The sequence below is a fragment of the Enhydra lutris genome, unplaced genomic scaffold (genome assembly GCF_002288905.1).
Source record: "Enhydra lutris kenyoni isolate GAN:26980312 unplaced genomic scaffold, ASM228890v2 scaffoldscaffold86, whole genome shotgun sequence".
NCBI lineage: Eukaryota > Metazoa > Chordata > Mammalia > Carnivora > Mustelidae > Enhydra > Enhydra lutris.
Window position 1 is genome coordinate 481,630 of NW_019154170.1, and position 16,886 is coordinate 498,515.

The 16,886-nt window shown below is 58.9% G+C and overlaps 2 protein-coding genes across 4 annotated transcripts; both read left to right on the plus strand.

Moving 5' to 3' along the window:
- The first annotated feature begins 1,991 nt into the window (after positions 1-1,991).
- LOC111161800 (zinc finger protein 358) lies at positions 1,992-5,876 on the plus strand. Of its 2 annotated transcripts, none has more exons than XM_022525768.1 (3): positions 1,992-2,022; positions 3,685-3,790; positions 4,041-5,876. In XM_022525768.1, exons 2-3 carry the CDS (start codon positions 3,718-3,720, stop codon positions 5,795-5,797), a joined length of 1,830 nt encoding a protein of 609 aa, XP_022381476.1. In that variant the 5' UTR covers positions 1,992-2,022; positions 3,685-3,717; the 3' UTR covers positions 5,798-5,876. The 2 variants fall into 2 exon arrangements, with proteins under 2 accessions (XP_022381476.1, XP_022381477.1); XM_022525769.1 differs by lacking the exon at positions 1,992-2,022 and adding an exon at positions 2,165-3,217.
- A 2,001-nt stretch (positions 5,877-7,877) lies between these two features.
- LOC111161850 (mucolipin 1) lies at positions 7,878-16,574 on the plus strand. 2 transcript variants are annotated; one of them, XM_022525859.1, is made up of 14 exons: positions 7,878-7,975; positions 10,459-10,655; positions 11,317-11,484; positions 11,567-11,732; positions 12,120-12,228; positions 12,481-12,577; positions 12,793-12,892; positions 13,128-13,234; positions 13,367-13,516; positions 13,627-13,728; positions 14,058-14,180; positions 14,430-14,645; positions 16,162-16,292; positions 16,390-16,574. In XM_022525859.1, exons 1-14 carry the CDS (start codon positions 7,945-7,947, stop codon positions 16,424-16,426), a joined length of 1,734 nt encoding a protein of 577 aa, XP_022381567.1. In that variant the 5' UTR covers positions 7,878-7,944; the 3' UTR covers positions 16,427-16,574. The 2 variants fall into 2 exon arrangements, with proteins under 2 accessions (XP_022381567.1, XP_022381568.1); XM_022525860.1 differs by lacking the exons at positions 7,878-7,975; positions 10,459-10,655 and adding an exon at positions 11,038-11,104 and having other exon boundaries at positions 12,092-12,228.
- The last annotated feature ends 312 nt before the right edge of the window (positions 16,575-16,886 follow it).

Here is a 16,886-nt window from a genome sequence, read left to right on the forward strand (position 1 = left end):
CTGATTGGTATGTTTAGACTGAGTGATACTGGGGGGCTGTGTTAGATTGGCGTAGTGGAGAAGCATCCACAAATGGAAAGCAAGGTGCTGATAGAGATACTCAGGGGACAGGGGCACCTGGGTGGCTCATTCGGTTAAACTTCTGATTCTTGATTTCAGCCCAGGTTATGATCTCAGGGTCATGAGATGGAGCCCAGCATCAAGCCCTGTGTAGGGCTCTGCACTCAGTGGGGAGTCTGCCTGAGATTCTCTCTCTCTCCCTCTGTCCCCACCCCACCCCACTCCTGTCTCTAAAATAATAAATAAATAAATCTTTTTTTTTTTTTTTTTTTTTAAAGATACTTAGCAGATGGAAACAACAGCTGTCATTACAAGCATTATTTGTTATGGGACCTTCCAGGAGGTGGCAGTTTGAGGAACTAGTGACATAATCCAATTTCAGTCTCCCATCTCTCAGATCTGCTGTGGCTCTTCCGAAGCAAGGTGAAAAGCCAGTTTCAGACCTTGTGTTCAGCACAGGTCTAGAAGGTTCAGGAAAGAAGAGAGAAGACTCCCGGAAGCCGGATTTGCTTGAGGTTGCGTTCAAGGGTAGGTGGTGTCAAAATTCACCGAAGACCCTTGGAAATACAGCTGTGGCCAAAAAAGTTTTTTCCAGCTTGCTAAAAGGGAAGTTCATATACCAGGAACCATGGGTGCCTCTATAGGAGGGTGTTGGGGGACAGGAGGGTACCTTATAGGATTCACGCATGTGGAGCAGGGTGTGAGGAGTTTTAAGGAGAGTTAAAGAGAGGAGAAGCAATTCTAGGTTGGTGCTGTCAGGAAGCTGGGAGCGGATTGGTAACTGGGTATTTGGATGATTTTTATCTCGGAAGTGGGAGGATGGAAGTGGAGCTGTCATTGGTAAAAAGCAACAGTCATCGCGTTAGTCCGGGACAGGAGGGTGTGTATTCATTTTTGTGGTCGCAGAGTGTCCTTGTCTCTGGCCTGGTTCAGACATGGCCACAGAGCGGCCTTGTGTGATCATTGTTTATATTCTGTGACTGTTGTTTATGCTCAGTGAAGACCATCAGGCCCAGCTGCCAGCTGCTGGGGCTGGCTTTCACTCCCTCTTTTCGGGGATCTCTGTCTCCAGGTAAAGTCTGCCCAGAGTCCTTCCCCGTTGTGGCCTAGGCTTCTCCAGAGATCATCACGCCTGTGGGCATCAGACACAGGGAGTCCACCAGTGACAGCAGTGAGTGACCTATCAGCCAGGTAGGAGGAGGAAAACACTCAGGGACAGGACTCCCAAGCCTTTTCCTTGGGGAGTCTTACAGGGAGTAGCTGGACTGAGCAAAGATGAACAACTTTGTCAATTGCAGGCCTTCTCAGAGCCTTGGCTTCATTTATGTGCCCCGCCAGTCTGCCAGAGAATAGAGGTTTGGTGCTTTCTGAACAAAGGTAGAGTCAGAGACATGGACACGAGGCAGAGACAGAGACAGAGGAGGCCAGAAACAGAGAGACAGAGAGGCAGAGGCAGGAAAAGTGACAGGAACAGAGGCAGAGACATTGACACAGGGAGAGCCGCAGAAATAGAGGGACAGAGAGAGAGGAACAGAGCTAGGCGCCGAGAGGAGAGCAGAGATGCAGAGAGAGACAGGGCTAGGGAGAGACCACGGCAGGGGCCGAGGAGGGCGGGGGCCCGACGGGGACGAGGGAGGCCGAGGCAGGCCGGGCCGGGCCGAGCCGAGCCGGGCGGAGGGCAGTGCGGGAGGGCGCCGCGCAGACAAAGGCGCGGCCAGGCCGGCCGGGCCGGGACAAAGGCTGGCCCGGGGGGCGGGGGCAGCGATGGCGACGGCCGCGGCGGGCGCGGGCGAACTACAAGTCCCAGCAGCTCCCGCTGCGGCCCTCGGCCGGCCCCTCTCGCTCCCCGGGAGCGCCTGGCGGGGCCGCTGGGCCGAGGGGGCCGCCGGCGGGGCTGGCGGGCGGGGGGCTTCCTGCGGGCCCCGGGGGCGCGGCGGGCCGGGCAGGGGCGAGGGGCGCCGGGTGAGTGTCCCCGCGAGCGGGCCGGGCGGGCGGGCGGGGGCCGGGGCGGGGGCGGGCGCGGGGCGCGGCCCGGGGCGACCTCTGTCCGCCTCCCCACCTTCCCGGCCCGCGCGCCGCCTGCCTGGCCCGGTAGAGCGGGGTCGCGGGCGTGTGGGGAGGGGGCCCCTTGCGGCCCGCGGGCCTAGCGCGCCCTTTCCGCTGCCGTGGCCCCGGGGGAGGGCCCAGCCTGAGCTGGGCGCCTGAAATCGGGAGGTATGGGGGGGCACCCCTCAGCTGTGGGGTCGGGAGCTCAGGACGCCCCCTCCCTGGAGGCGATCCAGACCCTCTCCATCCGAAGAACCCTGGAGGACCCCTAAGTATTGTTCTCCCCACCCTCCAGCCTCCTAAGGTTGGGAGTTCAGGAGGCCATTCCTCAGGAGGGCGATTGGGGTTCCCTCTGATCCCCCAGGGAGCCTCGTTATTGTTCTCCTCCCACTCCAGTTTTGGGGTCCAGAGTTCTGGAAACCCCTTCCCAGGAGGTGATCCAGAGACCCACCTGGCTCCCCCCCCACACCCTCCCAGGAACTCAGTTCTCCTCCCCATTCCAGCGAAAAGATGGGAATTTGCAAGGCCCCTTCCTCCGGAGGCGATCTAAAGGTCCTCCCTGTCCCCCAGAAACCCAGGCATTGTTTTCCCCCACCCTCCAAACGTGGCGTCTGGGTTGAGGAGGTGATCGAAGAACACCCTCTGCATTTGCTTAGCCACTTCCAGCTGCGGGGTTGTGGTTCTCCGTGTCACTCTCCCCAGGAGAGCCAGAGGCCCCCCATCCCTCCCTCCAGGAACAGATGTGTTTGTTTGCTCCCTAGCCCGCAGCCATGGGGTGGGTAGCTCAAGACATCACCTCCCCATCGGTAGTCCAGAGCTCCCTCTGCTTCCCAGAAGGGCTCCCAGTTACTGTTCCTCTATCCTGCTTCCAATCTCCAAGTATGGGGCTGGAATTCAGGATCTTTTCTCCAGGAGGGAACCAAAAAAGTGTCCGGACACCCATCCCCATACCTCAGCCTTGGGATCAGTTAGTTATTCAGGAATCTCCTTTCCTAGGAGATGACCCAGGATCCCCCCAGTAACCCAAGAGGGGCCCTAAGTCTTATTTTTGCCTCCCCACCCCCCAGCTAGGGGTTAGAATTCAGGATCTGCTATCCAACTGGTGAAACAGGTACAACACCTGTCCCTACTACCCTGGCTATGGGGTCCATGGGTCTCCCTGTGCCCCAATGGGTCCTGCCTTAACCCCCTCCTCTAGCTTTAGGAAGTGGCATTTGGGTACACAAGTGTTTTGACAGTCACTCCCACCCCTGAACTGTGAGGTGTGGCATTCGAGTCCCTCTTCCCCAGCAGGCACGCCAGAGGTGCCCTTGCCCTCCCCCACTGATGCAAGGGGAGTACCAGCTGTCATTTGCCCCCCGCTCATACCCCAGATATAAGCTTCAGGGCTCAGGATGCGTCCTCTCCATGAGGCAAGCCAGAGGTTGCCCTTACTACTAGGGAACCCCCAAATATGTCACCCCCCAACTCTGGGACTGGAATTCGAGCTATGTACTTAGGAGCAAGCACAGGAACCCAACCCCTTGCCCTCTTCCCCAGTCAAGCGGTTAGGAACCCTGGGCTCTCTCTCCTCCACAGGACCCAAGCTTCCCACGGGAGGAGGAGCCCAACATGGAGAGAGGGGCAGAGCCCTGGAGCTGGGCACTGGACACCTCTAGTGCCGGGGCCCATGACTTCCATCCAGGTGTGGTGCTGAGACGTGAAGGTTGCCCCCACCCTACCCCCCCTCCATGTCCCAGCAGGGTCCCTCTTCTCCCTGCCCTGACTGGAGCGCATCACAGGTCTCCCTGCAATCTGAGACAAGAGAAGGATCCCTGTGTGTATTGAGGAGTGGGTCTGGGGCCATAGCCCCTCTCACCTCCCTGCCCAGACTCCAAAAGTGATCCCCTGGCCTCCAGAACCTACCTCCACCCCCCTCTGTCCTCACCCTGCAGATCCTGCCCCGGAAGCAGCCAGCACTTCCACACCAGGGATGCGGCGCTCAGTCCTGGTCAGGAACCCGGGCCACAGAGGCCCAAGGCCCGCTTATGAAGAGCTTGACTCCGACTCAGAGGACCTGGACCCCAACCCCGAAGAGCTGGATGCAGTCTGCAAAGACCCAGAGCCTGACCCAGAAGACCTCAACACTGTCTCCGAAGATGCGGACCCCAGCTACGAAGATCTGGGGCCCGTCTCTGAGGACCTGGACCCTGACGCCGAAGCTTCGAGCTCCATCTCAGCCGCCCGGGACTCGGATCCCCAAGATCTCCACCCTATGGCTTCAAGTTTCGACCTCGATCCAGATGTCATCGGCCCTGTCCCCCTGGTTCTTGACCCGAACAACGACACCCTCAGCCCCACCGAATCCCCAGACGTGGACCCCCTCGCATCCAGCCTCACTGCCACTCCCGAGGTCCTGGCCCCCAGCCCCGCGGTGCTCCCTGCACCTGCCAGCCCTCCCCGGCCCTTCTCCTGCCCCGACTGTGGGCGAGCCTTCCGCCGCAGCTCGGGGCTGAGCCAGCACCGCCGTACCCACAGCGGCGAGAAGCCCTACCGCTGCCCCGACTGCGGCAAATCGTTCAGCCATGGCGCCACGCTGGCCCAGCACCGCGGCATCCACACAGGCGCGCGGCCCTACCAGTGCGCCGCCTGCGGCAAGGCCTTCGGCTGGCGCTCGACACTGCTGAAGCACCGCAGCAGCCACAGTGGCGAGAAGCCACACCACTGCCCGGTGTGCGGCAAGGCGTTCGGGCACGGCTCGCTGCTGGCGCAGCACCTGCGCACCCACGGCGGGCCGCGGCCGCACAAGTGCCCCGTGTGCGCCAAGGGCTTCGGGCAGGGCTCAGCGCTGCTGAAGCACCTGCGCACGCACACCGGCGAGCGGCCCTACCCGTGCCCGCAGTGTGGCAAGGCCTTCGGCCAGAGCTCGGCGCTGCTGCAGCATCAGCGCACGCACACGGCCGAGCGTCCTTACCGCTGTCCCCACTGCGGGAAGGCCTTCGGCCAGAGCTCCAACCTGCAGCACCACCTGCGCATCCACACGGGCGAGCGGCCCTACGCCTGTCCCCACTGCTCCAAGGCCTTCGGCCAGAGCTCCGCGCTGCTGCAGCACCTGCACGTGCACTCCGGGGAGCGCCCTTACCGCTGCCAGCTCTGCGGCAAGGCCTTTGGCCAAGCATCCAGCCTCACCAAGCACAAGCGGGTGCACGAGGGCGCCGCTGCCGCTGCCGCAGCCGCCGCTGCGGCTGCAGCCGCCGCCGCCGCGGGCCTTGGCCTCAGTCCTGCCTCCATGTTGAGGCCAGGGCAGGTCTCCCTCCTGGGTCCTGATGCTGTCTCTGTTCTTGGCTCCGGCCTGGGCCTCAGCCCTGGCCCCAGCTCCAGCCTGGGCTCTGAACCTAGCTCCGTGCTGGGCTCCCTTCCTGATCCTGGCCCCAGAGCTCTCTCCTGCTCCGAATCTACCCCCACCCCTGATTCTGTCAAATCTTCTGACCCTAAGCCTGGTCCCAACGCCAATCCTGACCTCGTGGCCAGCCCTGAGCACGGATCTGGTCCCAGCTCTGACCAGGATCCCGCCCCCAGCCCCGAGCCCAACCTTGAATCTCACCCTGACCCCTGCTCTCCCATCCATGACACTGTCAGTCCGGCCCTCCCTACTGGCGAGAGTCCCGAGTGGGTGCAGGAGCAAGGGGCTCTGCTGGGGCCGGATGGCTGAAGTGGACGCCGACACTCACGGGGGCCTGGGGAAGTTGTGTGTCATGCAATTTAGTAAAATCCTCCCACTGCCTCCCGGCTCTGTGTTGTGTGGCTTGCCTCTTTCTCTTTTTCCTCCCTAATGCATGGCCCCTTCCTCAGAAGATGGGAGGGTGTGGCCTATGCCAGCCATAGCTGGAACTCCAATGTCCCTGCTCCCCGCTAATCCTCCAGGCTTCCCAGTTCCCCCACAAGGTCTCACACTGGTCCCTCCCTGCACTTGCCCCTCTGCTTCCCCAGACCTGGCCACCCTAGTCATGGACAGACTTCTGCTAAAGGTGGTTTGAGAAGGATCCTTTTCCTTTGGCTTTTCTATGAGTGGTGGAATTTCTGGCATTTTCACAGTCTAGTGGGCTGATAATGGAGGCTGATATGAGACCCTGAAGGCACCCTACACGATCTGTTCACATAACCTACCCTTATCCTTCACAGCCCAGGTTATGGGCACAGCACTGGATGGAAGAGGTTGCCTGTCTATGTGTTGAACGTAAATCTGCTGATTGGTGGGGTCTCAGCCGGGAACAAGACAAGCATGGCCTTCACAGAACTCACAGATGCCAAATTCAGGAACATTTAAGAAGTAGTTAGGGGGTGTAGTTCATTCTTTTTTTTTTTTTCCTTTTTAAGATTTAAAAAATTTTTTCATGTAAGAGAGAGAGAGAGGCAAAAGCAGGGGAGGGAGAAGCGGGCTTCCTGCAGAGCAGGGAGCCTCATGCAGGACTCTATCCCAGGACCCTGGGATCATGACCTGAGCCCAAGGCACACGCTTAACCGACTGAGTCACCCAGGCACCCCGGTAGAGTTCATTCTAAGAAAAGCATAACAAGACATTTCCCCCCAACACATCAGACAGGTAACGGTGAGGAGGTAGCAAGGTTTCAGGGAGACACATCTCATGCAACAGCGTGAATGCTCAGTCACCATGCTCATAGTCCACAAAAGGATCAAGACCTCTGATTTGGGGGAGGGGGGCTGCTTTCCCGAGGAAGGAATCCATAATCCCAATGACCACTACTTTAATCATCAGTACTGTTTGTCCAGCCTTGTGCAGCACTCTTGCATTTCATGCTTTTGAGTTTTCTCATTTAATTCAACAGCTCCAAGAGGCAGGTAACTATGACCAAGTATCCCCCTTTTGCAAATGAGTAAACAGGCTGGTGGAGTTTAAGAACTTCTTTGGAAGATGTAGAAGTGGCAGTTGGCCAGGCCTAGATTTCATCTAAACTGTCTGTTCGCCAGAGTTTGCGTTCTTAACCAGTATCCTTCAAAGCAAGAGTGCAAAGGCCCTGGGGCCATTGAGTGAGAAGCTCGGGGAGATGGGGGCTGGAACAGAGGGACCTGGTAGACTGAGGTCAGAATTCCTTTGTCATCCCAGAACAATGGGAAGACATCAGCAGGTTGTGGCAGAGGACTGATTACTCATGGAAAATGCTTCTGGCTACTGCCTGGAGAGTGTAAGGGGAGAGAGTCAGGAGTGGGAGCCTCAGGTCAGGGAGGAGGTTGCTGCACTGGTGCAGGCCAGGAATGCTGGGGGACTCTGGGCTGAGGCCTATAGGAGTGGGTATAAGTGGTCCTATTTGGGACATACTTAGGAAATGAAATAGGATTTGCTGACGGCTCAGATGAGAGGAGCAGTAGCGGAAAGAGAGAAACCACCGGGTTTCTGGGAGGATGGAGAGGCAGCCATGAGACAGGACATATGGTCATCACCCGACTCTGCGGAGAGTAAGGGGTGAAGCACTGAATATGGAACTCAAGAATCTGGCACAGGACGCGGTCCTAGGGCACGCTCACAGCCAGCCCATCCCCCAGCACATTGAGCGCCCTTCGGCGTTAGGACCTCAAGGCCACCCTTCGCCCGCAAGAAGCCAGTTGAGGCACGCACGCATGCGTACGGCTGCGGCAGCAGGGGCTGTCGTGGCGCAGGGGGCGGGATAGGATCCGGTCACGTGCACTGGGGGCGGGGAAGAAAGAGCGCCTGGTCACGTGATCGCGGCGGGCGTCAGCTGACCCGAGAGGGTTTGAAGCGGCGCCGCGAGGGAGCGAGGCCGCAGCAGCAGGGGCGGCGGGCGCTCGGACCCTGGCTGCCCCGCCGCGCCCCGCCCCGGCATGGCAGCCCCAGTGGGCCGTCGGGGCTCAGGTGAGGGCGCGCGCGGCCCCCCCGGGACCCCGAACGCGGGCGGGTGGCGAGCTCTCCCGACCCGGGGCGGCGGAGCTCCCGGTTTCCTTTGCCTAAACTCCAGTGTTCCCCTTCGGTGGAGATTAGGACATATGGCTCCTAGACCCTGGGCGGCCGGTGGGCGCCCGCTCCTCCGTCCCTGGAGTGGCGGGACTCTTGTGTGCTCTCTCCGGACCCAGGTTCTGCTCAGAGTTCCTAAACTCGGGCAGCGGATGGGCCGCCAGCTTCTCCAGCTCCAGCCCGGGAGGTTCCCGGGGTTTGCATTTTGAGCGTAGTTCCGATTGCTGCCTTTGCTGAACACAGCGGGCACCAGCTTCTCCAACCCTCACGTGAAACTCCCAGGATTCCCTTCCCCAATTCTTGAGGCCGTGCTCAGCTTCTATAAACTCAGATGGGGGTCTGGGGGGATTACCTCCTTGAACCCAGGCGCCGAACTCGATCTCATGGAGTGGGAGCTCGGCTTTCTTGAACTCAGCTGGTGGATACCCAGCTTCCGGTCTCTTCGGCCCTTGCTTCTCATGGGGGAGGCTGGGGGTAGACTCTTCGTGTTGGTCTTCCCTTCTTGAGCTAGCTGGAGATACCTGAAAGCTGTCCCTGCTGGTAGGATCTGGGATGGGTTAACTGAGATCCCGGTTAGTGAGACGGGCCTGCTTGCTCTCTGGCTTCCCATCCAGCTATCTTGTAAACAAGCACAACAGCATCCCAGCTCCAAAGGGACTGGCCAGGAGCTGGCCTTCCCTGCAGGACAGGTTCTGACAGTGCTCCCATTTGTCCTGGCCGCTGTGTCAGGCAGGCGGCCCGCCAGGTCCTGGAAAGAAGCAGGGTTGCCCGGGTCAGGGTGGTGGGGGTGTGTCAGGGTCGCTCCTGGGCTGCTGTGACCAGCTGTGACCCCAGTGGTTAATGAAACCTTGGACTTTTCTCTTGGGTTGTTCAGAAATGAAGAGAATAAGCAGTGCTTAGAATAGACTCTATTTGCTGAAGAATTACCAGGACTTGGGGGGTGAACCGAGGCTTCTGTCTGCTTTATCTCACTACATTCAGAGAACACCTTTCAGAGTTTCAATCTTGGTAGACTTTTAAGATTTTATTTTATTTTATAGATTTTATTTATTTACTTGACAGAGACACAGCCAGAGAGGGAACCCAAGCAGGGGGAGTGGGAGAGGGAGAAGCAGGCCTCCTGCTGAGCAGGGAGCCCAATGTGGGGCTTGATCCTAGGACCCTGGGATCATGACATGAGCCAAAGGCAGACTTTTAATGTCTGAGCCACCCAGGCACCCCTTAAGATTTTATCTTTAAGTGATCTCTAGACCCACCGTGGGGCTCGAGATCGAGAGTCGCATGCCTGTCCCACTGAACCAGTCAGGCACCTGCCCCTGGCAGACTTTTTTTGTTACCACTTTTCTTTTTCTTTCTTTCTTTCTTTCTTTCTTTCTTTCTTTTTTTTTTTTTTTAAACTTTATTTATTTATTTGACAGAGACGTCACAAGTAGGCAGAGAGGCAGGCAGAGAGAGGGGGAAGCAGGCTCCCTGCTGAGCAGAAAGCCCTATTCGGGGCTCAATCCTAGGACTCCGGGATTACGACCGGAGCTGAAGGCAGAGGCTTAACCCACTGAGCCACCCAGGTGCCCCTGTTTCCACTTTTCAAATGAGAAGATGGAGGCTTTGAAAGATAACCAGGATCTGCCAATTGGGAAGTGGCAGGTCTGGGATTTGGTTCGAGAGCTGTGAGAGTTCCAGAAGCTGTTGCCCTTCGTGAAGATGCTATATTAGCTGGTGAGCTAGCAGACAGGCAGTGTGGTAATAACACCCATTGGTGTGCAGTGAGTTTTTAGCAAATGTGTTCTGTTATTATTACTGTTGTCATTCTCCCCTTCCCTGGGCCTCTGGTTTGTGAGAGTGTCAGCTGGCTGGGCCAGGTCATGATGAGTGGAAAAGTCCTTCTTTGGGTATTTGACCAGAAAAAACTGGAATGTGGCTGATCTCCATGCTCATGCCTGGAGGCTGGAGTTGGGAAGAGCCAGTGGAAGCAATTCCTTTTCTTCCCACAGATCCACAACTGGAACAATGATGGAATGTTCTGACATTCTTACCACAAGCCAGCCCCTGTGATAAATGTCTTGTCAGTGTCCAGTGCTCAGCTTCCTGGTGAGAGGTGTTATAGCCCCATTCTGCAGATGAGAAGGCCGAGGCTCAGAGGCAGAGGTCCCTGCCCGAACCAGTGATAAGCAGGGTCAGGAATCAGCTCAGGCCCTCTTGAGCCCCAAATCCGAATTTATAATCTCTGAGCAGGACTGCTTACATCTATCCACAAAATGTTGCAGATCTCCTGGGTTTTCTGAGATCTCTCCAAGGTCTTTGGCTGGCACGGTGGGACCTCTTTGCCCTGTTGGCAGGTGAGCCTGCCTGGGCCTGGTCCCCACCACCATCCCCCATTCCCACAGAGACCGAGCGGCTCCTGAGCCCCAGTCCTGGGTATGGCACCCGGGCCGGGGCTTCCCCCACCCCTCCGGAAGAGGAGGATCTCCGCCGCCGGCTCAAGTACTTCTTCATGAGTCCCTGTGACAAATTTCGGGCCAAAGGCCGCAAGCCCTTCAAGCTCATGCTGCAAGTCGTGAAGATATTGGTGGTCACCGTGCAGGTGAGCCCGGCAGGGGCCCCAGCAGAACACCACCTGCGGCCGGTGCTGCTCCTGAGGGAGAGTCCTGGCGTCCAAGCCTGGCCCTGACTTCTCAGTAATGGGGTGATCAGTAGGAAGCCCTCTAAGATCGTGCTGGGGACAGCTCTTTGTAACCTCACAGATGCTCTCTGGGGTCCTGGCAACTGCTGTTGCTATCATTTTATATGTGAGCCAGCGGAAGCTCAGAGAGGTTAAGGGACATGTCCAAAGTCACACAGCCACCAAGCATGGGGAGCTTGCACTGGAACCCAGACAGTCTGATGCCATGTTGACTCTCAGACCTGACTCAGTGGCTGAGCAGGTAGTTGCTGCCCCCCATCCCAGGTCCTGTGGTGGGCTTTGGAGACCCCACGATGAATCAGACCCAGCCCCTGCCCTAAGGAGCCTCTGGTCCGGTGCTGTGATTCAGGGTATGTTAAGATACTTATGATTTCCTCTCCGTAAGAGAGCACAACACTGGTACTCACCCTGTACGTTTGGGTTCAGCACAGAACCTGGCCCCTGGTAAACATCCAGGGAGCATAGGCCTCTGTCGTCATGAGATACCTGAGCACCCGCTCTCTGCTGCTCACGGTGGGCATTCCTTGTGGCCAGCCTTGTCAGTTCCCACTCCCCCCACCAGCTCATCCTGTTCGGGCTCAGCAACCAGCTGGCCGTGACGTTCCGGGAGGAGAACACCATTGCCTTCCGCCACCTCTTCCTGCTGGGTTACTCGGATGGGGCGGACGACACTTTTGCGGCCTACACGCGGGAGCAGCTCTACCAGGCCATCTTCCACGCTGTGGACCAGGTGCGGGCAACCGGGGGCAGGTGGGCGGGCCGGCAGGGGAGAGTGGGCAGGGCTGACAGACCCGCCCTTTCTCTGCCCACAGTACCTCCTGCTCCCTGATGTGTCGCTTGGCCGGTATGCCTACGTGCGAGGCGGGGGTGGCCCCTGGGCCAACGGCTCGGCCCTGGCCCTCTGCCAGCAGTACTACCACCGAGGCCACGTGGACCCAGCCAACGACACCTTTGACATCGATCCCATGGTTGTCACTGGTGAGTAGGCAGGCCAGGGCACCGCTGTTGGGAGTACCAGCTGCTGGAATTAAAATCCCACTGGAAGATGAGGTTGTCCTGATAATTAATAATTTGATGTTTGCAGCATCTTTGGTAGAATGCTTGGTGTGCAGAAAAGTGCAAGTGCTGTGTTCTAACATCGTTTGTTCACTGAGCATTTGGGGGCCCACTGGGTGTCAGGCCCTAGGGCCTGTGTAGGGAGTGAGACAAACTGGGCCTGCTCCAGGGGAGACCGTGGGGAACAAAGGACAAATGTTAAGTTCACAGCGGGAAGTGAAGGAGGGAAGGGGGCTGCGGGGGACTGTGGGGAGACCTGCCTGTGCCTCTCCCGCCCCCAGTGTCCCTTTCCTGACTCCCTGTCCTCAGACTGCATCCGGGTGGACCCCCCCGAGAGACCCCTTGTGCCCCCCAGTGATGATCTCTCCCTCTCGGACGGCAGCGCCAGTTACAAGAACCTCACGCTCAAATTTCACAAGTACTGCCTGATGGAGGGGGGCCTCCAGGGCTGGGCCAAGGGTTGGGGGCGGGCAGGATGCCAGGCATCCTTGGCCACCCCACCACGGGCGGGGACAGAGGAAAACCATGCTGATGCCTCCGTGTGAGCATTTCCTCTTTGAGCTGCAGAGTCAGCGTGGGGCAGCAGCGCTGCTGGTGGGGTGGGGGCGGAGGGCAGGGGTGGCAGGAGGGACCGGCAGAGCCCCCTTCCTCACCGAAGCCTCCCTCCCAGGCTGATCAACGTCACCATCCACTTCCAGCTGAAAACCATCAACCTCCAGAGCCTGATCAACAATGAAATTCCCGACTGCTACACCTTCAGCATCCTGGTAAGCCCAGTGTCCGGGACAAGGGTGGCAGGCCCGCCAGTGAGAGGGGTTGCCCACAGGACCCCTGAGCTCCGGGGCTGGGGACCCTTGGCCAGGGGCGATTTGGGGGGGTAATAAGGGATTTGGGGCCGGATGGACCATCCATCATGCGGGCCTGGGAGCCTAGGTCCGCCAAGGTTTACTCTGGCTCCTCCTGCCCCGCCGTACCCCTGCAGATCACTTTTGACAATAAGGCACACAGTGGGCGTATCCCCATCAGCCTGGAGACAAAGGCCCACATCCAGGAGTGTAAGCATCCCAGCGTCTTCAGGCATGGTGAGCCCCCAACCCCCAGACCCATGTTAGCAGGGGCCCTGAGCTGCCCCGGGGATTCCCCCAAGCCCCAGACCAGCATGGACCCAGTTCCTGACTCCCCCAGGTAACGCATTAGCCCGTGGAGTAGCCACAACCAGTCCTACAGACCCCTAGGCCTGGCCTGGCCCGGCCCCATCCCCAGTCTCCCAAGGCCTCAGGCCACGCCCCGGTCCTACCCAAGTCCTCCCCCCCACAGGAGACAACAGCTTCCGGCTCCTGTTCGACGTGGTCGTGATTCTCACCTGCTCCTTCTCCTTCCTGCTGTGTGCCCGCTCGCTGCTCCGTGGCTTTCTGCTGCAGAACGTGAGTGCTGCCTCCAGGGTCACACATGTGTGCCTGAGCTAGCCTCGCCCAGCTCGGGGGCCCATAAGGGCCAGGGGAGAGAGGGTCCCTCGCTGGGCCGGGCCAGCCCTCACCCCACCTGCCTCCTTGCAGGAGTTTGTTGGGTTCATGTGGCGGCGGCGGGGACGGGTCATCAGCCTCTGGGATCGGCTGGAATTTGTCAATGGCTGGTACATCCTGCTGGTCACCAGCGATGTGCTCACCATCTCAGGCACCATCATGAAGATCGGCATAGAAGCCAAGGTGGGTCCTGGTCCCTTATACCACCTTCTCCACCCCTCCCGCACCTGTCTGGGGCCATAGCCCGCAGGAAGGGCCAAGCCAGGTGGGGGTGACACTGCTTCTGCCCCTAGAACCTGGCGAGCTATGACGTCTGCAGCATTCTCCTGGGCACCTCCACGCTGCTCGTCTGGGTCGGCGTCATCCGCTATCTGACTTTCTTCCATAAGTACAACGTAAGCTTCGTATGTGCAGGCTGGACCCTCTGGGCGGTGGCCACGTGCTCCCCAAGTCTCACTGTCCTCCCCTGGGTAGATTCATACACCTTTGGCCATCACCAGCTTCTATAGATGGCCTGTCATGAGCCTCTTGCCCACACCGGCCCACCCAGACGTACCTGTCCCTACAGCCAAAGCAGAGCCATGGGCACTGCCCCCAGCTGAGTCCAGCGGAGTGGGGGTGGGGAATGGTCAGGCCCTGCCTGCTCCCCCCGCCCCATTCACAAGGCCAGTAGATGTTGTGGCCACACCCACATGGACTGCCCCCCCCCATCTGCCTACCACAGATTCTCATTGCCACACTGCGAGTGGCCCTGCCCAGTGTCATGCGTTTCTGCTGCTGTGTGGCTGTCATCTACTTGGGCTATTGCTTCTGTGGCTGGATCGTGTTGGGGCCCTACCATGTGAAGGTAGGGGCTGTCCAGGCGTGGTGCTCATGACCCACAGTCAACGCGTTCCCGTCTCCCCACTGCTGAACCCTCTGAGCCCTGGTCTAACACTGAACGGTCCACCTGGACCCCTGGTACCTTACCAGGAGGTCTCCGGCAGTTCTGCCCATTGTTCCCTCTGACCCCCCACCCCATGTCCCCACCCCATCCCCAGCCCCCAGTTGCACCCACGGTCCTTCTGACCCCACAACCGCACTGCCCTGCTGGCAGTTTCGCTCGCTGTCCATGGTGTCGGAGTGCCTGTTCTCGCTCATCAACGGGGACGACATGTTCGTGACGTTCGCTGCGATGCAGGCTCAGCAGGGCCGCAGCAGCCTCGTCTGGCTGTTCTCCCAGCTCTACCTCTACTCCTTCATCAGCCTCTTCATCTACATGGTGCTTAGCCTCTTCATCGCGCTCATCACTGGCGCCTACGATACCATCAAGGTCAGCGCCGGCCCGCATGCCTCCCCCCACCTGTCTCCATGGGGGGCCAAGCCTCACGGATATACAGCCCTGAACCTTGGGCTCCGGGTCCCTTGGAGTTGGCCCCGGCAGGATCTCAGGGGGCATGAGGCAGGGTGAGGAGGGAAAGACCCAGGGAGAGAAGATGGGAGACTGAAAAGCGGAAGGGGGGAGTGGGGCATTCTGACCACAGCTGCCACATTCTCAGTTTTACCAAGGTGGGGCTGTGGCCAGGTCAGGTTCCCTTGTCTTTTACTGACGGGGAAGCCAGGGTGTACCTGGTTGCCTGAGGTTAGCTGCTAAAGTGGTAGAGCCAGGCTCAACCCAGGACTGTGTGATTCTGGAATCCCGAATCCTATACATGTCCTATACGGTGGCCTGGGTGGGAGCTCTTTGGGTCCAGGGAATGATGGTGGCCCCGCACGGGGCAGGGGTCAGAGGAGAGAGGGGTTGTAGTAGAACGTGAGGGTGGCAGGTACACACGATTCTTTAGCAAATGTGTGTTTGAGGGCCCTGTGCTGGGTATCTGGGAAATGCGGTATATACGGACGATGCCAGAGCTGTAGGCAAGATGGGTGATCTGTGAACAGAAGTGTGATGACCAATTCGTGAGAGGGATGAAGGTTATAGAGGGATCCCCTGCTTTAGACTGGTATTGGGGTGAGTCCAGGAAAGTCTAGAATGTGCCAGTACTGGTCCTAGCCAGTACTGTTAAAATACCGTGACTGTTAAAATATTGACTTGAAGTGAAACACAATTCCATATTCAGTTTCTCCTCACACCATTCACCTGTCGAGTGCGCAAAGGTTAATACAGCTAGTGACTACCAGATCAGATGGCACAGAGAGCAAACTCTCCTGTATCAGAAACTTGTGGATTGAGAGTCCAGGAGAGAGCACGAGGGAGAAGGAACAGCCAAAGGCCCAGTAGCCAGAAAGGACTTGGGGATGAGATGATGGCTTCTCTACAGGTTGGAAGGGGTAAAGGCTCTGCTGAAAGCCAGGGTTCTGCTGGGGAGGCAGACAGGCACCCCCCAAGCCTGGATACAGTCATCCCACAGATACACTTCTGTCACTCGGGCCCAAGGAGTCTTGGGTCTTGCTCTAGCACCTAAACATCACACGTATGTATCAGCCTTGGATATACAGGCCCAGACCTTGTTCCTGCCATGTGTGCCCACTCAGTAGATGTTCCCTTCCAGGCCCCAAGCTTGTGTCAGGTACGGCTCTGGGTGCTGAAGCAGCAGCAGAGGGCTGCTGACCAACTGACCAAGATGCGGGATGTGCACATTTTGGGGGTCAGGGAATGTCTCCCCGGGAAGCAAACCCGGAGGAATGACAGGTGGAGGTGACCTCGCGTGCTTAGGCGTGGTGGGGGTGGGGGAACTTGGTTGGTGGCGAGTCACAGGGAGGAGATCCTGGTGGCTGGCTGGCTGGCGAGGAGGTGGGGCGGGAGAGAGAGCAGACCTCAAAGGGGCCACCCCGCATTTGTTCCCCAGCACCCCGGCGGTGCTGGCGCAGAGGAGAGCGAGCTCCAGGCCTACATCGCGCAGTGCCAGGACAGCCCCACCTCCGGCAAGTTCCGCCGCGGGAGCGGCTCCGCCTGCAGTCTCCTCTGCTGCTGCGGCAGGTGCGAGCTGGGGATTGGGGTCCGGGGACAGGGAGCCTGCCAGAGGGAACTGGTCCCTTCCGCCCCGGCTGGCAGGCTGACACGGCCTCTCCCCCAGGGACGCATCGGAGGAGCATACGCTGCTGGTGAACTGAGTCGGAGCGGCCACTGCTACTGGACACTAGCCCTCCGACTGCGGAGACTCACGCTTATTTATTTGTAGGGTTTGCTTTTATGGACCGGTTCCTTCCCGCGCCCTGAGGACCTGGGCCAGTCGGGTCGGACGCGGGTGGAGACGGGCGGGGTGGGTGTTAAATAAACGGGAAAATAAATGTGTCTTCATTTATAGCGGGAGGGGCGTTTCCCGCGCTGGTCGGTTTCGGCCCCTTTAAGGCGTCGTCAAACAGCGTGGCGGGCTGCGCGAGATCTTACAAACATGGTGGGGGGCGGGGCCGCGGCGCGCCCTGCGGGGTATAATTTAAAGGGACCGCGCCTGCGGGCCGGGCGGAAAGCTACCGGTGTTGGCGCAGAGTGGACCGCGGCTGCGGCCGGGTGGGTGAGTCCGGGTTTTTGTCGCCTCCTCAGAGGCGTCCCTTAGGGGGTCGTTAGCACCTT

Excerpts from the sequence above, each read along its gene's own strand:
- LOC111161800 (XM_022525768.1), top strand. The coding sequence starts at position 3,718 with ATGGAGAGAGGGGCAGAGCCCTGGAGCTGGGCACTGGACACCTCTAGT. Across the intron at positions 3,791-4,040 it reads GGCCCATGACTTCCATCCAG|ATCCTGCCCCGGAAGCAGCC; the intron begins GTGTGGTGCTGA and ends CTCACCCTGCAG.
- LOC111161850 (XM_022525859.1), top strand. The coding sequence starts at position 7,945 with ATGGCAGCCCCAGTGGGCCGTCGGGGCTCAG. Across the intron at positions 13,235-13,366 it reads GTGGCTTTCTGCTGCAGAAC|GAGTTTGTTGGGTTCATGTG; the intron begins GTGAGTGCTGCC and ends GCCTCCTTGCAG. Across the intron at positions 14,646-16,161 it reads GCGCCTACGATACCATCAAG|CACCCCGGCGGTGCTGGCGC; the intron begins GTCAGCGCCGGC and ends TTTGTTCCCCAG.